The sequence below is a fragment of the Emys orbicularis genome, chromosome 10 (genome assembly GCF_028017835.1).
Source record: "Emys orbicularis isolate rEmyOrb1 chromosome 10, rEmyOrb1.hap1, whole genome shotgun sequence".
NCBI classification, from domain to species: domain Eukaryota; kingdom Metazoa; phylum Chordata; order Testudines; family Emydidae; genus Emys; species Emys orbicularis.
In genome coordinates this window covers 54,064,822-54,088,475 of record NC_088692.1, presented here as the reverse complement: position 1 = coordinate 54,088,475, position 23,654 = coordinate 54,064,822, and the positions used below count along the sequence as shown (strand labels likewise).

Below are 23,654 nucleotides of genomic sequence, written 5' to 3'. Positions count from 1 at the left end.
CAATGCACAGTTCTTGTTATGGAAACAGGATCTTGTTCACATGGCACCCTCACCATACATTCAAAGGCATAGAATGTGGCATTGTGATTGTTGGACGTGCATCAGGTGTTAAAGGTATCTCTAGCTCTTTTATCCCATTGTTTGTTACAACTGTTGTATGGCCCTGGTTATAAAAAGAGATCTGTACCAATTTTTGGAAGTCAGTATATTGCTAAAGAGTGTTGGTTTTCATGAAGCAAGAGTATGAATATAAAGAGATGAATATATTTAGTTGACTTTGTCACTAGGAGAACATTTATTGGAGTTCATGTATTGCAGTAACGGCTCATACAGTGCATGACATGACTAAGCCTACTGCTGTTACTATCATGTCACCACAATGCTTGTTTTGTGACTGTCTTGCTGACAAGGTGGCAGTGAGGCACTTTAATCTTTGGGACACACCAGTCGCCATGCTTATCCAGTATGTCGTCCTATTGCCCAGTAGGGATGTGCAAGTGGCCAGACACTTAAAGTGAAGCTCACTTCGTGATTATAGACTTCATAGTCAAAAGGTAGCTCAAAACGCTATAGATGACTTGGGTGCAACGCTGTGCTTGGATGAAAGCAGCTATGAAAACTGAGGATGCAAGAACTGGAGCAATATATGCTGTGGGAAAAGTTCTGTTTTTCTTTTACATGTCTAAGCTGCAAAGCTATGGGGTATGAGGTACTGGTGGTACAGTGGGCCTGTGACCTATTCTGTTGGCTTAGAGGAAGACAGATCAATGGGACTGTGGAGTACTAGCAGATATATTAGTCGAGGTCCCCTTCTAGCATTCCAGGGACTGGAATCTTACCTAGCTGGTACTTATCTGTACAATATAGGGCAGGGTTTTACTCTCCATCTGAACCTAATAGAAGCATCTGTTCCATAACATTTCTACCACATGAGGATATAACCCACATAATGATGTTAAAGCTGATGAAACAAACTTTTGCACTGGATTTTTTTTTTCAAAATTTCAAAAGATTTGGGAGAATAGAATCATAAATTGTAGGACTGGAAGGGACCTCAAGAGGTCTTCCAGTCCAGTCCCCTGCACTCAAGGCAGGACTAACTATTATGTAGACCATCCCTGGCAGATGTTTGTCTAACCTACTCCTAAAAATCTCCAATGACAGAGATGCAACAACCTCCGTAGGTTTATTCCAATTTATTCCAGTGCTTAACTACCCTGACAGGAAGTTTTTCCTACTGTCCAGCCTAAACCACCCTTGCTGCAATTTAAGCTTCTTGTCCTATCATGAGAGGTTAAAGAGGACAATTTTTCTCTCTCCTTCTTGTAACAACCTTTTATGTATTTGAAAACTGTTATCATGTCTCCTCTCAGTCTTCTCTTCTCCAGACTAAACAAACCCAATTTTTTCAATCTTCCGTCGTAGGTCATGTTTTCTAGACCTTTAATCATTTTTGTTGTTCTTCTCAGGATTCTCTCCAATTCATCCACATCTTTCCCGAAATGTGGCACCCAGAACTGAACACAATACTCCATTTGAAGTAAATCAGTTCGGAGTATAGTAGAACACTCATGCTAATACATCCCAGAACGACGTTTGCTTTTTTTGCAACAATGTTACACTGTTGACTCATATTTAGCTTGTGATCCAGTATGACCCCCAGATCCCTTTCCGCAGTACTCCTTCCTAGGCAGTCATTTCCCATTTTGTATGTGTGCAACTGATTGTTCCTTCCTAAGTGGAGTACTTTGCATTTGTCCTTATTGAATTTCAGCCTATTTACTTCAGACCATTTCTCCAGTTTGTCCAGATCATTTTGAATTTTAATCCTGTCCTCCAAAGCACTTGCAACCCCTTCCAGCTTGGTATCGTCTGCAAACTTTATAAGTGTACTCTCTCTGCCATTATCTAAATCATTGATGAAGATATTGAACAGAACCTGACCCCGAACTGATCCCTGCGGGACCTCACTTGATATGCCTTCCAGCATGACTGTGAACCACTAATAACTACTCTCTGGGAATAGTTTCCAAGCAGTTATGCACCCACCTTATAGTAGCTCCATCTAGGTTGCATTTTCCTAGTTCATTTATTACAAGGTTATGCGAGACAGTATCAAAAGCCTTACTAAAGTTAACATATACCACATCTACTGCTTCCCCCTGCCCCCCATCCACAAGGCTTATTACCCTATGAAAGAAAGCTATTGGATTTATTTGACATGATTTGTTCTTGACAAATCCATGCTGACTCACCTTATTATCTTCTGTGTGTTTAATTTCTTAATTATTTGCTCCATTATCTTTCCAGGTACAGTAGTTAAGCTGACTGGTCTGTAATTCACCGGCTTGTCCTTATTCCCCTTTTCATAGATTGGCACTATATTTGCCCTTTTCCAGTCCTCTGGAATCTCTCCCATCTTCCATGACTTTTTGAAGATAATCGCTAATGGCTCAGATATCTGTCAGCTCCTTGAGTATTCTGGGATGTATTTCATCAGGCCCTGGTGACTTGAAGTCATCTAACTTGTCTAAGTAATTTTTAACTTGTTCTTTCTCTATTTTAGCCTCTGATCCTACCTCATTTTCACTGGCATTCATTAAATTAGAAGTCCAATCGCTACTAAACATTTTGGTGAAAACTGAAACAAAAATGTCATTTAGCATTTCTGCCATTTCCATATTTTCTGTTATTGTTTTCCTCCCTCATTGAATAACGGGCCTACCCTGTCTTTGGTCTTCCTCTTGCTTCTAATGTATTTGTAGAATGTTTTCTTTTTACCCTTTATATCTCTATCTAGTTTAATCTCGTTTTGTGCATTGGCCTTTCTAATTTTGTACCTACATACTTGTGTTGTTTGTTTATATTCATCCTTTGTAATTTGACCTAGTTTCCACTTTTTGTGGGACTCTTTTTTGAGTTTCAGATACTTGAAGATCTCCTGGTTAAGCCAGGGTAGTCTCTTATCATACTTCCTATCTTTCTTACACAGTGAGACCGTTTGCTCTTGTGCCCTTAATAATGTTTCTTTGAAAAACTGCCAACTCTCTTGAACTGTTTTTTCCCCTTAGATTTGCTTCCCATGGAATCTTTCCTACCAACTCCCGAGTTTGCTATAGTCTGCCTTCTTGAAATCTATTAACTTTATTGTGAATATATGGACATCAATTGCTTATACCAGTTCCAATCTCTTTTCTTCTTTCTCTATGTGCTTTTTAGACCCCCTCTGGCATTTTGCCTGATAATTTTAGTGGGATGGTCACTAACTCTAGAAGGGAGAATTGCAATACTAATCCATTTCAATTAGAAACCTTCTTTCAGTCAAATTACACAGAATGCGTAGGGTTTTAACTTAAAGGCCTAAAAAAGCTCCCAAAACTTGTCAAATAATTCTCTGTTCTTTGCTAAATATTAAATTAGTAACAATGAAACAAGTTAAATATTTTGGCGTTTTGGTTTTTGTTCTTTCTTTTTACTAATTTGCAATTATGATAATAATTTATCCATATGTCACCCACCCACATCAGTGGGTGGGAGAAATTGATGGGGACAGCGAAGGGAGGGAAACATTTACCAGGGGACAATAGGTAGCTCCTTCCCCTCGGAGTCTCTGGCACCCATTGGCCAGCGGAAGGGAGAGGGCTGCTGATTGGTCAGCATTCCCCAGCTCCCAGGATTTAACCCAGCACAGGGACCATGTGGAGCCTCTTTCAGCTCCGTTCCAGCAGCCCACCCTATCCACCAGAACTAGGAACGGGAACCCAGCCTGACAGATGCTATGGGTCTAGCTGTTGCCTGTTTATGAGGTCAGGAAGGATTTTTTTCTCCCATGGGCCAGTTGTGGAGGACCATGGAGTTTTTTGCCTTCCTCACAGCACCTTCGAGCCACAGTGGGTTAAGTATGAATGAGCATAGTACCTAACTGTTGGTGTTTATACGGCGCAACTTGCGGCCATTTTCCAGTACGGTTAAGAGAATAAAATGAATGGTTCCCAGACATAGGAGAGCTGGGATTTTGGTGATGGGCCTTGGGCTCATGTGATAGGGTCAGACCTTGTAGCCCTTCCAGGCTGAGGTTCCCACCCTGCTGCACCCGCTGTCCCCCTCATGAGAGGAAGGGTGCTGGAGTCAGAGAATGCTGAGTCCTTGAGGGTAGGCTGAGGAGAGTCTACCCCACATTATGGATTATATGGTAATGAGTCCTGTAACCCCTGCACTGGAACTAATTAAATGCCTGATATAGGAGAATATGGGTGATGGGCAGGTAGCACCCCTCTCTTATGTTAAAGTTTAATAAAAAGTTGTGGACTGCCACTTAATTCCATGCCTGGATCTGTCCTCATTTTGCTGCTGTGTCTACATCAATAACTATTTGAGCTTTCAAATTGTATTTAGAAAAAACAGAAAGTGGATTGTTCGTATGCTGCCCCATAAATGCATTTCCTCCTTTTTGTCCGATTTCAGAGGTTTCCCCAGGAGGATACTTCATAATTTATGCATATGTTCCTTGAGGGTTACATTTGGAACTGAAAAAAGTTGTGCATGGTATAAATACAATTGCTTAAATTATAGTGACTTCAAATAGATTGCAATGTGTCTTATAGATATTAATGCTTGTTACTGAAACCTTGAAAAAATACATTTAGCAAATAAAAAAAAATGATTGCTACTTTACATTTTCTATTCCTGAATATCATACTGTTATGTTAGAATTAAGAGGTCTTGTTGGAAATCTACAATTAATCTCTGATGTCAAGGGAGTCAACTGAAAATGTAAAGGAAAGATTTTCATTATGAATCCTATATTGTGTACAAAAAACTATGTTAAAATAAGATTTCAAGTATTTGACTTTGTAACCTAAAGTTGGAAACACCATTTTTGAGGTTGCCCAGTGCACTGAATGAAGCAGGGGTCCTATGGAAAAATAGTATGTGATTATGTAATTAAAAACTGTGTCATAAGCATACGCACAAGGGGGCCAAATTAAGGTTGCACACGTAACGGTAAATCTGACATTTACTACCTTTCAAGTGCTAAACTTTGCAAGCTTAAATAACATTATTTTAATGTCGTTTTTATAGATTTAATTTTCTACATTATTTTTTTAAAAGAAAGAGGTTAAACCAAATCCTGTTATGCACAAATGTAACAACTCTCCTCCAATCATGCATCATCAACAAGATTTGAATCCTGAACCTTCAGTTTTGCTGCACAAATTACGTATTAGCTGGCAGCTGGAGAAGGCTGTTATTCCGGAGAGGATGGGTAGGCCACTGGGACCATGTGCCCATCCAGGTGTGTCTGTAGAGAACCCAGCCCAATCCTGTTCCCCTTCCCCCCCAACTGCTCCAATATCTCCCAGGCATTTCCAGTATAATCTGTGCTGCTACTGTTGTTGCTTTGTCAGTTATTGTTTTGGCATGGTGCCAAAATTTTCCTGAGCAGTGCAGTAGCAATTTCTATAGAATAGATCTCAGCAAAATCTGAATGTAATTTCTTGGGACAAAGAAAGGACATTTCAATAGCCCAAAGTGCTACTGCAGCTGGGACATTCTATCCATCTAGCAGGGGCAGGGAAATCCAGTTAGTCCCAGATCCCTTGTTTTTCCCACAGATACCAGTAAGCCTGCCTACATACTAGGGCAGATGATGAACACATACTCTGCATTCTTGCCCCATCTCACACCCCAAAACTGCACTGATTCTGATGAATGCAGGGTCTTCCACAGCCCTTACTTTGTCCGGCAGAAAGCCCACAGTTTTTTTCTATACGTGATTGTGCTACTTTGGCCCAAGGATTGTATGTTGCAAACTGCCCTGCGATTCAACCAGTCTTAGGAATCATTTTATCTACATCTTCTCCCAACTATGCCCCTCTTCATTAAATTATCTATCTTGTCAGAACCACTTCTGATCAGACTAATATATTTGGGTGGTTCATATCATGGCATCTAGGAACTATGAAGAATACATGGGAATGCCTATAGCAGCTGAGGTAGGGAATGGCATGAATAATTCACGACTCTGACAAACCTATTTTTGTGGACCTCTCAAGATCTTTCCAGGTTTGGAGGGCCCTGAATTCTGTCAAACCAATGGGCTTTAGCTGGCTAAAGAACTGAGTGCATGGGAAAAGGGGTATTCTTGCCAAAGCTAATCTTATTTCCCTTGTTCATAAGTAACAATGGAAACATTCAGTATCAACTACTTTACCATGCGGTGTTACAGAATAAAAAAGCATTCAGAGTTCTGCTCATTTCCCTGCATGTGAGTTTTATGGGACAGTGCATAAGTTAAAGCTCCTCGGGGGCAGCTCTGGCTTGCACTGTGGTATTTACACTGGATTTTGTGTAACCATTTTCAGCAGCAGTCAATAAAATAAGTCAAGTAACCCTGCATCACATGTTACACACAGCACCTCAGAGACACAGACTTCCTCAAAGACATACAGTGCATACATACACCATGAGAATACTGTCTGCACTGGCAACTCGGATAGCTTTCAGTGTACATTTTCAAACTGGTTTTATTATTGCACAACTGTTTCTTGCCTTCCTTTGTTTCTAAAGTGAAGTAATTGCTGGTGGCATTGAGGAGAGTGAAGTGCTCTGTCCATACCATACCATGAAAGTGTTCCAAAATGGCCCTGTCAACATGCCTCATGCTTGTCACCTCTGTGAGGTGACAGCCTTGTTCGGCCTCCATAGCAGAATAATTCTTATGCTAAGCCTGTGAATAACAAATTGGCATGTTTTAGTCTCTGCAAGGTACGCCACTTCCGAGAAGTCTACTGTGGGTAGGAATAGCTGTGTGGAAAGTGTACCAATGTTGAATATCTTTCTGGGCCAGTTTGGCCAAGAGATGCAGGAAACATTTCCTCTTAAACTTGTCCTGAGTGTAGACTTGATGTGCTGGAAAGATTTTTACTAGATCTCTAAAGCAGACAAATATGGAGGCTAAAAAATTGACCTTAACACACCATCAGTAGGATTCCCTTATCAATGACAATGGAGGGTGAATATCAACAGATGAGTGCATACTAATAATATGAGCACCAGGGTAAGGAGCTAGGAATTCCAGAGTTCCGCTCTGACATTACCAGTCTCTGTGAATAACGCATTTTCTCCTCATGTAAAATTCGGATAATAATACTTACCTATTTTACAGGAATGTTGTGAGAATTAACAGGTTGGTTTCTAAAGAGTTGAGGAAGAAAACTGCTACATATAAATGCTAAGTGGTGCTGGTAAGTCATTTTTAGGAATCACATGGACATTCTTTGCGTAATAGTGAAAGAAATATTCTAGATGTTATCCTCTCTCCTCTCTTCCTCCCGGAAAAAGAGCAGTGATGCAATAGCAAAACTTATTCTCACTGTTCATCTCTAGATTACAAAGGAAGTTTTTCTTGTCAAGTTCTTGACTCACACAATATGTAACTGATCATGGTCAGAATAACATCTATTTCTTTTCTGTTTAGATTTGCTCCAGCACAAATCATTTTTAAAGCTTAAAGTTCCATGTTTCAAGGAATGTCAAGTTCACAGTGCCCCATATAGTCATTAATACTTCCTTCCAAAATTTATTATTCTTTAATCTGTCCCATAATATGTGAATTACAGTCCCTGGTGGAAATTCCATATTTTTCTGCATATATCATTTCAGTCTTTGAAATTCTACAATACTGACGTAGTTTTTAAATTAATACACAGCCCTAGGCCAGGAGAAGAGAATCCCAACTCTGTTACTTTGCATTGCAGAAGGGTTATTTTAGATATTCTGAGACAAATTTCCATTTTTATGAGGTTGGCAATGAAGTTTTACCTTTGGGGAAAAGGTAATACTGCTGCAGTTTATGAGCATGTTTAGTGAAAACGAACGCTTGCTGTACCCATTCGTATCCACATTTATGTACGTCTTTATCCAAGCAAGTAAAGAAAATGGCATTTAGTGGATATGAAAAATTCCAGTGCTTTCCAGGGGCTCCATTAGGATTATTCTCAAGCAGGCAGAAAAGTTAAAGCATTACAGTGGAAATGGATTTCACTAAGTGTTGCTGATAATGGTAATTCAGTTATATGAATCAAATCTGGTTTTCAAATAGCCAGTTCCCTTTGGTGCTTGTATGTTTGTTTGTCCCCATCCATGCTACTTGATGGGAGCTTTCTTTGCAAGGGATAATAGGAAATTACTTAAATGTTTTTTTTTAAAAGCCAGGAAAGAGGTATACACCTTTTGAGCTGACTGTTAGACCTAATAATATCTTGATTGCACTGCACTGACACACTAAAATGCCTGGGTAGACCTCGCTCTGTCCATGCAAGACTGAGAATTTGGCTTTTCTGTATGTGTCTGATTTAGAACAGACAGTGTTTAATGGATCCACATGCAGTGACCTCTCACAAGAGTGGATAGGGGTCATCCAAATCAGTCCTTAAAACAGAACCTCCATGCATATAGTATGTAGTTATTGAAATGTGTATTAACAATAGAGAGAGGAAGACACACTTTGCATTTCGAGAACCAGTGAACATTTATCTATCTGTACAAAGTTAAACCTCCTTGCCTCAAGTCTATGGCTGCTTTGCAAGTGTGTAGTAGACAGGTAAAGTTATACCATGAGGGAATTTAAGTTCAAACAAAGATTCTGTAGTCATAGGGTCTTATTTACAGAGCTAATGAGCACCCACAAAGCCAACTGAAATAAAAGGGAACTTCAGCCAAAGAGTAGCCTGGAGTCCAGTGTAGAAGGAACAGAGGGTGAGATTTTCAGAAGTGACTTAGAAGCATAGGTCCCACTGAAAATCATTTTAAGAATTGAAATCCAGTCGGACTTGTGCTCCTAAGTCACATGGGGTATGTCTACAATGCAAAGAGAAACCTGGGGTGCCGAGTCTCAGAGCCTGGGTCAGTTGATTTGGGCTCATGGGACTTGGGCTGAAAGGCTAAAAATAGCAGTGAAGAAATTCCCAATGAAGACCCTCTTCCCTCCCCAGGTTTCAGAGCCTGGGCTCCATGTCTACACTGCTGTTTTTTGAGTCTGAAGTGTAGATACACCTTTGGGCACTTTTGAAAACCCCAGCCCTAACGAAAAACCCAGAACTTAGGTCAGTGACTGGTGGTGTTGGCATGACACAGCAAACACTGGTTTTCTGAATCAAAGCATATTTTTGATTTTTAAATTCTTAAAATATTCTTATCACAGATGTCACTGGCCATCTTGACCTCATTTAGAGCAGACTCCAATAACACATTGATTGAATCAACACACAGTTGGTTTATCAGCAAAAACTGGGGCCAAAGTCACCCTTAAAGTCATGTGCTGTCATTTTTAGAGTTTTTTTCTGCTACAGCAATATGTACTGATAAAGGAAGAGGCAGTGTGTCTCAGGATTTCCCAAACCAACAACCCTTCTATGTCTCAGGTGTATTTTTGATTGTGAATCATACTGATTCTCTTGTCTCCTGTGGCTACTAACGTTGACATTTCTGTCAAGATGGATGCAGCAGATCATCCCAAATTCTCACACGCACAGCCAGTCTCTGCAGGGACTGGATATCCGTGTGAATGGAAAAGCCTTGTGAACACTGCAGCTGTCACTAATGTGAGAATCTGCTGTTGCATAGAAAACAGAAGGAAGTCTCCCCTGGAGATTGTCAGCCACCCACCCTTGTCCCATTGACAGGAATGTTCCATGTCACTAGAGTGAAAGGAGGACTTGGTGGAGGCACCAAGGTAAGGACTGTGAAATTCCACTCAGGTCATCTTGTTTAAACCCATTAGGATGAATAGTACAGCACAGAGGAGAGGGCGTTGACATGACCCTGTTGATGTTTGGCTGTAGGTGACTTCATAATTAATTGATGACAGCAACATTTGTTTGGAAATGGGGTCAGTTCCAGAGTTTGGGAAAAGGGGAATTCAGATGGTTAAGATCAGAAAGTTCTGAAGTGCCAAAAGTGAATTGTAAATAAGTAGGACAATATCGGATTACTTGCATTTCTAAAGTGCCGTCGGCATAGTTTGTAGGCACTCTGCATAAGTTTGTTTAGTGCATGGAAGGTGGAATTTTCTGAAGTGCTCAATGTTGGCCCAAATCTGCTCCCACTGAAGTCAGTGGTAAAACTCCTGTTGTCTTCAATGGGCACAGAATTAGATCAACACTGAGCACTTTTGAAAAATCCCACCTGTAATGCCCCCTAAATGCAAGCCCCTCTTCTGAACAGCTTCTTGTCAGAAGGGTCACATTTCTAGTGGGATCATACTCTTCCCTAAAGAAAACGCATGCATGAAAAGATGGGTGTCGCACCATGTCCTGCAGATTATACAACTGATTCATCCCAGTGGAAAGATGTTTCATAGCCAAGGACCTGACACAAAGAAAGTTCTGCCCCCAGATACGCATGAAGGATAGCCTGTGCTCTGTCCACTGAAGTCCTTGTTGACCACAGCTGTTCTTCTGAGTCACAGAATGAGAGGCAAACAGAGGTAGGTGGGACCTCAATACTGTTTGTAACTGAGGACCAGGACCTTATACTAGAGAGGCAACTATTTTAAAGTGTGAAACACCAGTGTGTCATGGGAGAATGAAGCATATGAAGCTGCAATGTCTTTGGGGAAACTCACTTTTGTGGGTTGTCAATGCGATCTCAAAAAGCCACGTTATACCAAAAGCTTTATTTTACATTGTGTATGCACTATGGTACTTATCAGTCTGCTTTCTTACTATATGGCTGCATCATACTAACCCTCTTCTCTGTTTGCACGTGAACTCAAGTTGAGGATTACTGGGAGCACTGCTGGCCAAAGACAGAGCAGCACAATGCTTCTCACAGACCTTAACTCTAAAAATACACAGGTGAGCAGGGAAGCCCTGTGAAAACTGAGGCTTGGTTACATAACCCTGTGATCCACATGAATTAATTGTCACATGACAAGCAGTGTGGCTCTGAATGTGGGCATTCTTATTGAAGGAGCCTTTTCTAAGACAGAAACATTAATGTGTAGCTCCTACCCTTCCTTTATTCTTGTAGCCCTGAGCCGCTGTCTTACCATTAGCATCATGGCAAATCCCAAAGGGACATAGATCGAGCACCACACAGATCGATCTTCAGCTTGGTCTTTAAGACAGTCTGGCTGGATGTTCAGTCTGTGTCCATCGTTAGCAATCTTATCACACTGAGCCTTTCGGCACTCGTATGATTGCTGGCTATGTGGTAGCATTCCTTGGTAAACACGCTTTGTAATTTGTTGTTCTTCCATTCTAATAACATGTCTGTACCAAGAAAGCTGCCAAAACTGAACCAGTGCTGATGGAGGCGGTTGCTGGTTTCAGCTACAAATATCCTCATTGGTGATCTTATCCAGCTACTTAATATGGAGGAGCTGATGAAGACGACGAAAGTCAAAAACATCAATCCACCACTCTTCAGCCTTCCTCAGCATCCTCCTTTCGCTGGCACACAATAAAGTTGGTATAACTGTGGTTGGGTAGATCCACAGTGTTGTAGCAATCTTGACGTCATAACATCTCCACAGAGGCCACTGAAGGGCCCACATCTTTCAGGCATCCTACACCACTGTCTAGGATGCTTCCCAAGTTTTTGACAGTTGCCACCTTTTCAATGTCCTGTTTGAACAGGTTAATACTGAATGGGTTGTAATCTGGAGCTGCATTCTGCTTGATGGTAAAGGCCATGGAATTAGTTTTATCCACATTAATAACCAGACAAATTCGTGCTGCTTTTCCTCCAACCAGATCAGCCATCAGCTGCAACCATTCACTGAACTGAGCCAACAAGACAACGTCCAAGTTGCCAGACAGCTTTCCATTTTGAACTGCTTATTGCCCACAAAGTCTTCAAGACTGTCATCTGATGAGGAATGGCTTTGTCATCGGTTCTTTTGCTGCCAGCTCAGTGCTGGGGCCTCAGCCCTTCAAACATCAACCATGGATCAGTGAGCCACTGTCTAGTCTCATATTAAAACAATTAGCTATAATGGAACCTGGAATTTTAAATATGGTTATATTATCCACAGAGACTGCTAATGTAGATAGTAAAAGATAACCAAAATCATGAGGCAATAATGAAGTTAGGCCATCTCTAATCAGAGCTGATGTACCACTGACAACCCTGTGTTAAAATAATAGGGAGAATTATACTGGAAAAGCACAGAAATCTGCTTTTGGAGCTCCAGTTGAAATATATGCAGTGATGTTTGTTACTGCTTTGAATTTACTTTGAAATCGTTTTTAGTTATCAGGTTTCAAATTTAACAAGTCCCTGTCCTAATGTGACAAGGAACATACTGAACAGTGGCTCAGCAGCCTTTGTTGCTGTACTTGTGTATTCATTTTCCTCTCTTTATCGTGGTTTTCCTTTCCATAGGTTTCTAAATGCTATTGGTACTCAAGGGGAAAGATACCAGTGATGGAGCTGCAAGATCTCATTCTTAAGAAACCGCAGAATAAAGATTGTTTCCTAGTGGTCAGTGTGTCTGTATAGTGAGAGGTAATAATGTTGTATCACTCCACTCTAAAGACTCATGACCTCACAGAGATTCTGCTGCTGAAGAAAGAATAATTCCACGGTCTAGAAAATTCAACTCCAGTAGACAGAAGTCAGCAGAATCATTGGTAATAAAAAGATGAAATAAAATGCTTTAATAATAAAATATTTCCAAGTAACATGAAGAAACTTTTTTTAGAAAAAAGACTCAAAATCATAAAGATGTACAAATGGTATTTATTGCATGCAGAGGTTTTGCAGATTCATACACTGGGATCATTGATGAAACAATTGTTACAGTCACTATGGAGGGATTAGAGGACTAGAAGGGGAATCTGCCTTGATGGACAGAATGGCATTTATGTGTTCCACCAAATTTATGATGTTTTTATAGGTTCAGGAGAGAGAGAGAGATTACATTGTCATCTCATGGGTTGGAAGGGACTTTACTCCAAATAGTTTATTATTCCCAGGAAAATTTCAGTTTATGTTCTATATTTTTACAGGGGGAAAAAAGGCAGACTATTTGGAACTGTTCATCAAAAACTTTCCAGTTGCTGTGTGATAGTTCCTGACCAGGAGCCCCACATTTTTCAAAGACAAGATTTTGGATAGCAGGCTAAAATGCTAGCTCCACCCCCCCTGAAGAAAACGGATGGGCCTGGCTTTATAATGCACATGGCAGCTCAAGCAGCTGACCCACAGAAAATGGTTGACTTTAAATTCAGGGAAGAAGATTATTTCAGTTTTCATAAGAGATAGGCTATTAACGCCAGTGTCCTGGCTAAACTCCAGTTTGGATAATTACCTTCCTTCCTACTGAAATTCCCACTCTAGTCTTAGTTGGATTCAATACTAGTCTTCACTTCCTGTCCTGTATTGTGCAGTTCTACTGTGTATTGTTACACAGATGCCTCATTCCATCTAGTGGCCGCATTTCACTGGCAGGTGAAGTGATTCCTTGTATTTATTTTTGTCAGGGTCGGCATTAATTTTACACCCCAATTCATTGAGCAGTGTCTTGCCATAGACAGCAGTCTATCCTACCTTCTTCTTTCCAGGGCCTGTCCTTCTCCTTGCTACGCACCACAGTTTCCAATCCACTGAGAAATGTGAAATCATCTTCCCTTCCTGAATGTGCAGATAAATTGGGGTCCTATGGGTAAGAGAGATCCTGATTCCATGGCTTTTATTAACAGCACTGTTGCTTGCAGTCCAAATCTAAAAATTAAACAAGCTCCAGTCCCTGTGTAGAAATGTTTTGATTCCTCTAGGCATATCAAACAAGAAAGGAGAGCAAGGTGGGACTCTAAGCATAACTACTAGAGTCCAGTGTCCGTGACCATGTTTCCAAAGTCACCATCTCCAATGGATGAGAGGAAAATTATATTTTTTCTTGCTTCTCCAATCCATCAGCTTAGGCTGTGGAATGAGATTGGCTTTATGGAAGAGACTGTGGAGGCCACATAATTGTATCTCATAAAGATCCAAGCTATCTGTAAGAAAAGGGAAAATAGTCTTACATCTCCTGGATCCTGGAAATTGTGAGTTCTCCATGGAATAAAATCAAAAGAAAATTCCACCTGTGAAGAGGAGACAGAGGATGAATTTGAAAGGTGAATTGATACTTAAGAGAATCAATATAGAATTTGAGAGAAGAGAACTATATGGCAACTGGCATGGCGGTGATTCCACCTGCCAGACTTCACATGCGATGCATAAGCCGTGGTTCAGGGACAGTCTGGAACAGGGACAGTCTGGACAAACCCCTGTCACTGCCCACCAAGATCAGGAACTCCCTGGACTGGTGGAAGAACCCGGCCAATGCATGCAAAGGGATTCCCTTTTTTCAGGCACCATCTTCGTCACTCCTTACCACCGATGCATCCCTCGTAGGATGGGGCACGCATTTAAATAGCTTCGCAGCGCAAAGCAAATGGCCACCTGCAAAGATATCCTTGCATATCAGTCTCCTTGAGTTGAGAGCAGTCAGGAACACCTATGCCCATTTCCTCCCGCTGATAACAGGATCACATATAAAGATCCTAATGGATAACATAGCCTGCATGTATTATATCAACCATCAGGAGGAAGCCAGATCGCTCTCTCTCTGCATGGAGGCAATGAAATTGTGTAACTGGTGCATCTCTCACAATGTTACCTTATCCGTGGCTTACCTCCCAGGCACACAAAACATGATAGTGGACAAACGCAGTCACACATTCCCACACAACTACATGTGGGAGATGCACCCGTTAGTACTTCACAACTTATTCATACAGTGGGTAACATCATCCACAGATCTGTTCGCCACTTACCAGAACAAGAAGTGTCCACGATACTATTCCAGGGCAGGGGTCGGTCAGCACTCTCTGGGTGATGCCCTCCTCCTCCCATGGGACAAAGACCTTCTTTACTCCTTCCCTATGTTTCCTCTTCCGCTGAAAGTCCGGCTGAAGATAAAGAGGGACGGCGCTCACATAATTCTGATTGCTCCCCACGGGGCCAAGACAGGCCTGGTACCCTTACCTGATGCAACTCGCAATGTTTACCTGCAGAAATGGTCCAGGATTCAGATTTGGTGCACATCCCACCAAATCTCTCCAGTATCAGCAACTCTTCCACATGTTCTGGAATATACCCTGACCCTTAAAAAATCGAGGTTATCCCTGAGCTCTCTCAGGGTCCACCTAGCAGCTATTACAGCATTTCACCAAACCGTAGAAGGGTACTCAGTACTCTCGCATCCAACCACTAAAAGGTTCGTTAAGAGAATAACAAACCTCTTCCCTCAACCTCAACTTCCTATCCCCTCGTGGGATCTAAACCTAGTGTTGAAAGGGCTGACTAGGCCCCCCTTCGAACCTATGGCTACCTGTTCACTAGCACACTGATCGATGAAAGCGGTCTTTCTGGTTGCAATTACCTCAGCTAGAATAGGGGAAATAGCAGCTCTGATGGTGCATCACCCATACACAGTATTCTTCTCTGACAAGCTTACACTTAGGCCACATCCAAGGTTCATGCCTAAAGTGACCTCTTCATTTCACATGAATCAGTCTATTCACCTTCCCGCCTTCTCCCTCAAGCCTCACCAAGACAATAGGGAAGCCATACTGCATATCCTCCATGTCAGGAGAGCCTGTGCATTCTACCTCGATAGGACAAGGGCCTTCAGGAAGTCCCCTAGACTATTTCTCTCTATGGCAGAAAGATCTACGGGCCCAGCAATATCAGCTCAAAGACTCTCCAAGTGGGTCTCTAATTGCATTAAACAGTGCTGCCAGATTCATAACATGACCCCTCCGGACTCGGTCAGTACACATTCCATGAGATCCATCTCCTGCTCTGTTGCCTTCCTCAAGGAAGTCCCCATCTCTGAGATCTGCAGAGCAGCGACATGGGCATCAGTCCACACCTTCGCAGAACATTATGCAATCAGCAGGGACTCTGCCTCAGATGCCATCTTTAGCTTTGTCATCTGTGACTAACCCCCCTCCCCCAAAGTCCCAGCCGTCCAAGGAGGGTACTGCTCGGGAGTCACCTAGAGTGGAGCACCCATAGGGGGACACATCTTGAAGAACCATCATTACTCCACAAGGTAACTTCTTTTATATACACATAACATTCAGAGGATTCCAACTTTAATATTTTTTTTAAATTCTTAAGTACAACGGTATGGAAGTTAACAATGAATAATACCATTTGGGATAACTTGAGTTTATTGTAACCTATTGCTTCTAAAGCATTTGAGATTCCCATATGATTAAAAACTAGTTTGTTAATTGCCAGTTTGCTTCAATATAATCATCCAATGCTTGCTTCATGCCTGGTATGCATATGCTCATGTTGCTCTGCCATAGTACTTTATTGCAAAGGTTGCACAAGCTAAAAGGCTGGGTAATTTTATGCTCACTAATAATATTTTTAGCAATGTAAATGGAGATAATAAAGCCAATCTCACACTCCACAGTATAGGCTGTTTATCTGCTGTGGTGGATAAAGAATGTTTCCCTCCATATATAGCACTGCACAGTTAGCTAAGTGCATTATAGGAGACTTCCTTTGGCACATCAGATATTGGCCGTTGCCCAGGTCAAGATGCTGGATTAGTTGGACTAGTGGTATCCAAGTCAATATGGCAAATTTTATGTTGATTTGTTTGAAAACTATCCATTCACACAACATAAATGTTATGTTGATTGATATTCAAATTCTTAGATTGACACATACATGAAATCTGGAAGGAGTTCTGATGTCCAATATGAGTTTTGACATATGGAACCAAAAGCAGACAAGCAATTGTTTATTTCAGGGTGGGTTATGTCGCCTTTTTCATTATAACATATAACAACATAGTTTCTCTTTCCAGAATATTTCTTACGTCATCTCTGAATTAGAGTCATATGTTGTTGAAGGATCACAAGAGATTTCTGTAACATACAGAAAATCCAGTGAGATCTTTAAATTGATCAAGGCTCTAATATCTGCACCCCCCTGATGCTCGCCCCAGAAAGTTATGTATACACCTGAAAAATGCATGCTAGATCTATAAAGTGTACATATACTAGCTGTGAAGGTTGTGGCATTTATAGTATAAATTATGAATGATTGAAATGAAGTGTATTTTAAGAGCTGATAGCTGAAAAGCAATGCAATGTACTCCTAATCCAGTAGCATTGCCTTGAGCTACTCTGAGGCCTCTTTTTAAACTCAGACATTAGCACAAAGCACACCTCTGACTGCAGGCATTTAAAGATCAACAGGGGCCAAAAAAGCTTTTAAGATCCAGTGAAACCAGGAAAACAACCATGTTCCCTTTCAGTGTCAAGTTAGATTGCCATCTTATGAGTGCAGCTATTTCAGGTACAGAGTGCTTAGTGGTTTGGGTCTTGTTGTGTGGAGAAAGTGTTCCACTGAAAACATCTGTTTCTTTCACCTGCAAACCACAATGTGCTGTGAAAAGGCAGGACTGTAGCCACAGAGACCCAAGGGGATGTGGGAAATCTGGCTCATAGGGATGAGCATGATTTTCTGAAACATGGTATCAAAAAGAACACTTAAAAGGAGAGGATGCTTTTAAAGCATATGATACACCGCAAATTGGATAGATCAGATTGCTTTTAAGCTTGAAGTTCTTACTGGATACTCTCGTTATGTTCATAATGATAATCGTTCAGTTCTGCTCAAAATTGTGACAAAATATGTGTATATTTTGCAGTTACTGTAAAATTCTCATTGTTTTACCATAAGAGAATTAATTCTTGGGGGGGGGGGGGAATCAGTTGACAGTCAGCTACTGTACAGAAAACAGAACTTCTTTAGTGACTATAAAATGCACAGTACAGCTGGTGTTTTTCTGTTATTGCTCTCATTACATATTTTTCAGTCTAAAATCAGATGCAGATTTCATATGTGTTGTTACATACGAGGCCAGATCCTCTGCTGGAGTTCAGTCGAAGTCAATAGAGAACTTACACCCCCTGATGATTGGCCCTTAATTCGTTCTGAAAATAATGATCATTGCATAAATAAGGGGCCAGATCTTCAGCTGGTGTAAATCAGCATCACTCCATTGGCTTAATGGAGCGCTGTGAATTTACACCAGCTCAGGATCTAGCCCAACGACCCTTACCATTTGGGATTGTTGTTTGATATCCCAAGCATTTCAAGAATTGTGCTGTTTTGAGGTGTAACTTCCATTGGTTTGATAAATTCTGGAACAGTCTCATGTTCTTTTGATTTATCAGGTGAATCAGTGTGACATAGTGTAGTTTCTTTCCCCCACCTAAATTCCCTGTTCTGTTTATAGGAACTTACAGGTTAGCATTTTTATTAGTTAACTCTGTATCAGAGCCAACAAGCTGAACATCAAGAGTGAGGGAAAAGAGGCCAGAAACAGACTGAAACTTCCAGAGAGAAAGATGAAAAATCATCAAAATGGAGTGTGACAGCAGAACAGGTTTTAAAAAAAAATTACAAATGAAAAAAAGAGAACCCCAGAACCACCTGGTTAGCATCCCAGAATACTGAGAAAGGGGTTGAATTAAATAATAATACCCCTAAGCCAGAGCTAAGACTTGCAAGTCAAATCCCCAATGCTAGAGAAGCTTCTAGAGGTATTGATCACTCACAGATTAAGGGAACGGCTGCAGATTGGTAAGAAATGGTCAGCATGGATTCATAAGCGGGAGGTCATGATTAATAGAGAAGCAATACAAGACAAGAGTACCACTGCTGTTCCAAAACCATAGCAAATCATCCCCTTTATAAAGAATAATAAAGAAGGAGATTGCTCAGTAGTGTAACTTCAGACATCAGATTTAGAATATTTATATTCCTTGGTATAAAAGGCTCAGAAGCCAGCAGAATTGATACAAACTTTTGTCCTTTTAAAGCAGATCGTATGAGTGTGTGGGTCAAGTCTTATCTGCTCTGCGTGCACATTAAAAATCTCCTGGCATGTTTTATAGGAGTAAGGAGTTGCCATGGTTAAAATTTACCCTCTTCCCCTGTTTTTGTTCTGTCAGCTGAGTGCTGCCCTCTGCCCCAAAAGTGGCTACATTTCAGTGTCACAGTAAGTATATGGCTTGCTTACCATTTCAGGAGCTGCAGGAGACTAGCCCCTGTGAAAATGAGGCTGTTTATTTAGGTGGCTAAATGAAAATTTAGGTGCCTAACTTTAGACAACCAAATTTGAGCATGTTGACCCCAAAGCTACATCATTCATCCATGGTGTAACCCCACTGAAGTAAGCAGAGCTGCTCCCTAGATGAGTGAGGCCTCTATAGTCTAGACATTCTGAACAGTAATGTGACAAAACTGTAGAAAAAGGAAACACTCTTAATAATACATAATTCCTTGGATTTATTTTGCTGTGTTAACTGACTCTTTTTTTTCAGCCATATATCAATGCACAGGAGTAACTATTCCTTAGCACAGTGTTTCCCAAACTTGGGACGCCGCTTGTGTAGGGAAAGCCCCTGGCGGGCTGGGCCGGTTTGTTTACCTGCCGTGTCCGCAGGTCCGGCCGATCGCAGCTCCCACTGGCCGCGGTTCGCTGCTCCAGGCCAATGGGAGCTGCTGGAAGCAGCGGCCAGTACGTCCCTCGGCCCGCGCCGCTTCCAGCAGCTCCCATTGGCCTGGAGCAGCGAACTGCGGCCAGTGGGAGCTGCGATCGGCCGGACCTGCGGACACGGCAGGTAAACAAACCGGCCCGGTCCGCCAGGGGCTTTCCCTACACAAGCGGCATCCCAAGTTTGGGAAACACTGCCCTAGCATATTTCCTTTTATCCTTAATAAATCTGTGTTAATGGCGTTCATTTCATCTGACTTGGTAGAATACCTACAGGTTTTATTTTTTGTTTAATCTTACGGGGAAGGATGACTTTTGTCTCTAAAACACAGGACTCGGAGCCAGGAGATATGTGTTCTACCCCTGCTGCTGCCTGTGTGACCTTGGGCAAACTTGTCTTGGTTTCTCCAGTATATAAACGGGGGATAATAATATGCAGCTATTCCCCAGGGGTGCTGTGCTGCTGTGCTTATTGTTGTTTGTAATGCACTTTGAGATCCTTGAATGCAAATCTATAGTACACCTCTACCCCGATATAACACGACCCGATATAACATGAATTCAGCTATAACGTGGTAAAGCAGCGCTCTGGGGGGCAGGGCTGCGCACTCCGGCGGATCAGCGTGTCTGGCTCCGACACACTGCTCTGAGCGGCATGTTAAGGGTGGGAGGCGGGTGGGCAAGCGGGCTGAGGAGGCGAATGGGGAGGTGAGCGGCAGGAAGGAGGGGGGTGAGGAGGTACGCGGGCGGGAAGACAGCGAGCAGGAGAGCGGCGGTCGGGCGGATGCAGGGAGGCGCGCCGGACAGACGGTGAGGAGACTAGCGGGGCAGGCGGGCGGGTAGGTGAGGTGAGGAGGTGGGCAGGCGGACGGGAAGACAACGAGCAGGAGAGCGGCGGTCGGGCGGATGCAGGGAGGTGCACCGGACAGACGGTGAGGAGACTAGCGGGGCAGGCGGGCGGGTAGGTGAGGTGAGGAGGCGAGCGGCGGGCAGGCGGGCGGGTAGGTGGGGTGAGGAGGCGAGCGGTGGGCAGGCGGGCGGGTAGGTGGGGTGAGGAGGCGAGCGACAGGCGGGTAGGTGGGGTGAGGAGGCGAGCGGTGGGCAGGCGGGCGGGAGCGCTGGGCAGACGGTGAGAAGACTAGCGGGGAGGCTGATTTGTCCCAGGCCCCGCACCCCTCTAGGGACGGCTCCGACACGCTGCTCTGAGCGGCGTGTTAAGGGTGCCAGGCCGGGGCCGAAGGGTTGGGTAAGGGGCAGAGGGTCTCGGGGGGCGGTCAGGGGACAAGGAGCCTTCCCTACCCTGTATAACGCGGTTTCACCTATAACACAGGACGATTTTTTGGCTCCCGAGGACCGCGTTATATCGGGGTAGAGGTGTGGTGCAAACCACAATTTTATAGCTTACACTTTCAGATTATTTACAGTGGCTTTGGATGTAAGCCTTTTCAGTAAGGAGAAGATTAGCAGCACACAGACAATAGGGAGTGAACCCTAAAGAGTTAAATATCCAAACAACTTCGGATCCCTGGAGAGTCAAGCTCCAGACTGAACATTATTGTCACTTTAAATCAATAACCATTGATTGGAAAGAGAGGCATTAATTCTACTTTGTGCTGAGAAATTTCCCAGTCTATCTCAATTAAATGATGGGGTTGCCATTATTCATATCAGAAGGCTTGAATTAGGTGAATAACAATTTTAGAATTTGGATCAGGAAACTTGTGTTTTGTCTTTCTAGAACCCCTTCTTAGAAGTCTTCCATTTGCTACCATATAAAGAAACTTAAAAAGTGCTCAGTGAGTAACTGGTGCCAAAATCTTTATCCAGGCCAAACTCCCATTTACCTTTAGTGCCCGAGTCGGGGCTGCAAGATCAGGCTTGTTGTGAGACTGCTTCCAAAGACACCATTGCATATCTAAAAGCAGCTTATAACCTCACAATGTGTGTCATCAAAGACACAATGAATGGGGCTAAGGTAAATGATGCAGGAGAGTATCACATAGTATGGTATTTCAGTCACGTGGATTAGAAAAAATAATCAAATAAATGGCTTTCTAATGGCATTCCCTCTTACTCTTCCAGAGGCCATGGTCAAGGATGATATGAACAACTACATCAGTCAATATTACAATGAGCCCAGCAGTGGTAAGTTTTCTTTAAAGATTTAGATTTAAACTGAATTTCAGAGTATCAGACATGTGTAACTGCTGTATTGCACTGAATGACATAGAAAAAGCAAGACTGAACAATTAAGTAGATCAACCTGGGGAATTAAACCAATCTCTAAACCTATCATGTTTTCCATGAAAGTTTATATCAAGGTGATAGTCTCTAAAGGATAAGGGACCTGATCTTGCTCCCACTGAAGTCAACCATAATGGTTTCAAGATCCAGGTGTGCATTTTTCCTAGAGTAAGTTATCCAGTCAATAGAGTGGTTCAAATGGCCATGGAAAAGAAACCTAGGGAGGAAATAAATGAAGAGAAAATCAATTGGAAGTTAACTTAGACAAACCCCTTGCTGGGAACCTTTTAGAAAGGTTAAACTGAATGAATGAAGGAAAAGAAAACTCAACGCCAAACAACATTGACTTGTGAGCAGTAGCACTGCATCATACTTCAAATGGATTTCTTTACTTTGAGTTGAATTGTAGCCACTAAAGGGTCATAAGATATCATTTTGCACTGCACTGAACGGCTTTCATACACGAAGACCCAGTAGTTTGGATTTTAAAAGATATGCAATAAAGCAAATAGTCAAAGCAGTTCACTTGACTCTGTGCAAATTTGGTTAACAAAAATACCACCGCTTATGTGGCATTTTTATGTTCCACTTAAAAAAATTTACTCCCAAATGTATTTAAAAATAATCAGGAGTATATCAGCTCCATATATGCCTTCCTGTGTCATTGTGACCACAGATTCCATTATGGGACATTTGCAAATATAGCATTTTTTAGATACACAAATTTAAACGGTAAGCTTTGTTGGGGCAGGGACTGTCTTTTTGTGTTCTGTGTTTGTTCCCCACCCAGCACAATGGGGTCCTGTTTTATTACGAGGGCTCCTAGGCACTACGGAAAATACAAATAAAATAATTATATTTCTGTGAATGTCATCAGCTCTCTCCACTTATCGAACAATTGTATGGGAAAATGTGCTGTCGAGATGATCGTCACATATTTCAGAGGCAGGCCATTTTCAATTGACATTTCTATTATTTTACTTACAGACAGTGGAGTTCCTGAAGCTGGTATTTGTGTCATTACCACAACGGCCATTGACGTGCACCACCCCAACATATCTTCTGACCTGTTCACAGTGGAAGTGCCCATGAAGATAGGAAGTAATGGAACTTCTGCTAGTGTCACATCAGGCAGTGCCTCCAGATCTACAGACAGCTCTGTAACCAGAGCCCAGAGTGACAGCAGCCAAACCTTTGGCTCTTCCACAGACTGCAGTACCACCCGGGAGGAACCCTCTGAATACTCCCCTTTAGACAGGGCTGGGAATGCAAAACATGATCAAATCGATTCTGCAAGGCATAGGGTCAGCAATGCAGTAGTTCAGGAACTGTTATCATCGTTGTCAGAGGATTCTTGCTTGACACAAAAAGGCTTAGATCCAGTCAACCTTAAATTGCCTAGTCCAGCAGGGTCCACCAAAGCCAGTCCTGAGCTAGAACATAGAGTGAACATTTACAACAAGAAGAACCAAGAGAGCTTTGATGTGCTCCAGATTAAGCCAGTTATTCACCTTCAGCAAACTGCCTCAGTGATCAATGAAAAGTACAAATCTTTGGAATCCAAAGAGCAAAAGATGAATAGGGTCCCAGATTCATAGTTCTCCACAGTGGTAGGAAAAGACGAGACATTCTAGAGCTTTAATGGCACCCTCAGAACAATTGCTGGCTGGATATCTTGCTCCTTGTGTGGTTTGAATGAATTGAATATTCATAAAATGCATGAGTTCTGAGAGCCAACATGAATCCATGACATTTCTAGCTTCAGAGGTCCTCAGGCCAAGCCCTGGATGAAGAGAAAACATTCTATATTACAAAACAATGACCT

At 42.2% G+C, this 23,654-nt stretch overlaps 1 protein-coding gene across 1 annotated transcript in view; it reads left to right on the top strand.

The window, feature by feature from the left end:
* TMEM266 (transmembrane protein 266) overlaps window positions 1–23,427 on the top strand; it is a 119,148-nt gene extending 95,721 nt beyond the window's left edge. The window contains exons 11-12 of the mRNA XM_065412683.1: window positions 21,668–21,730; window positions 22,817–23,427. Of these exons, the coding sequence (XP_065268755.1) occupies window positions 21,668–21,730; window positions 22,817–23,427 (674 nt within the window). The remainder of the gene's footprint in view (window positions 1–21,667; window positions 21,731–22,816) is intronic.
* The last annotated feature ends 227 nt before the right edge of the window (window positions 23,428–23,654 follow it).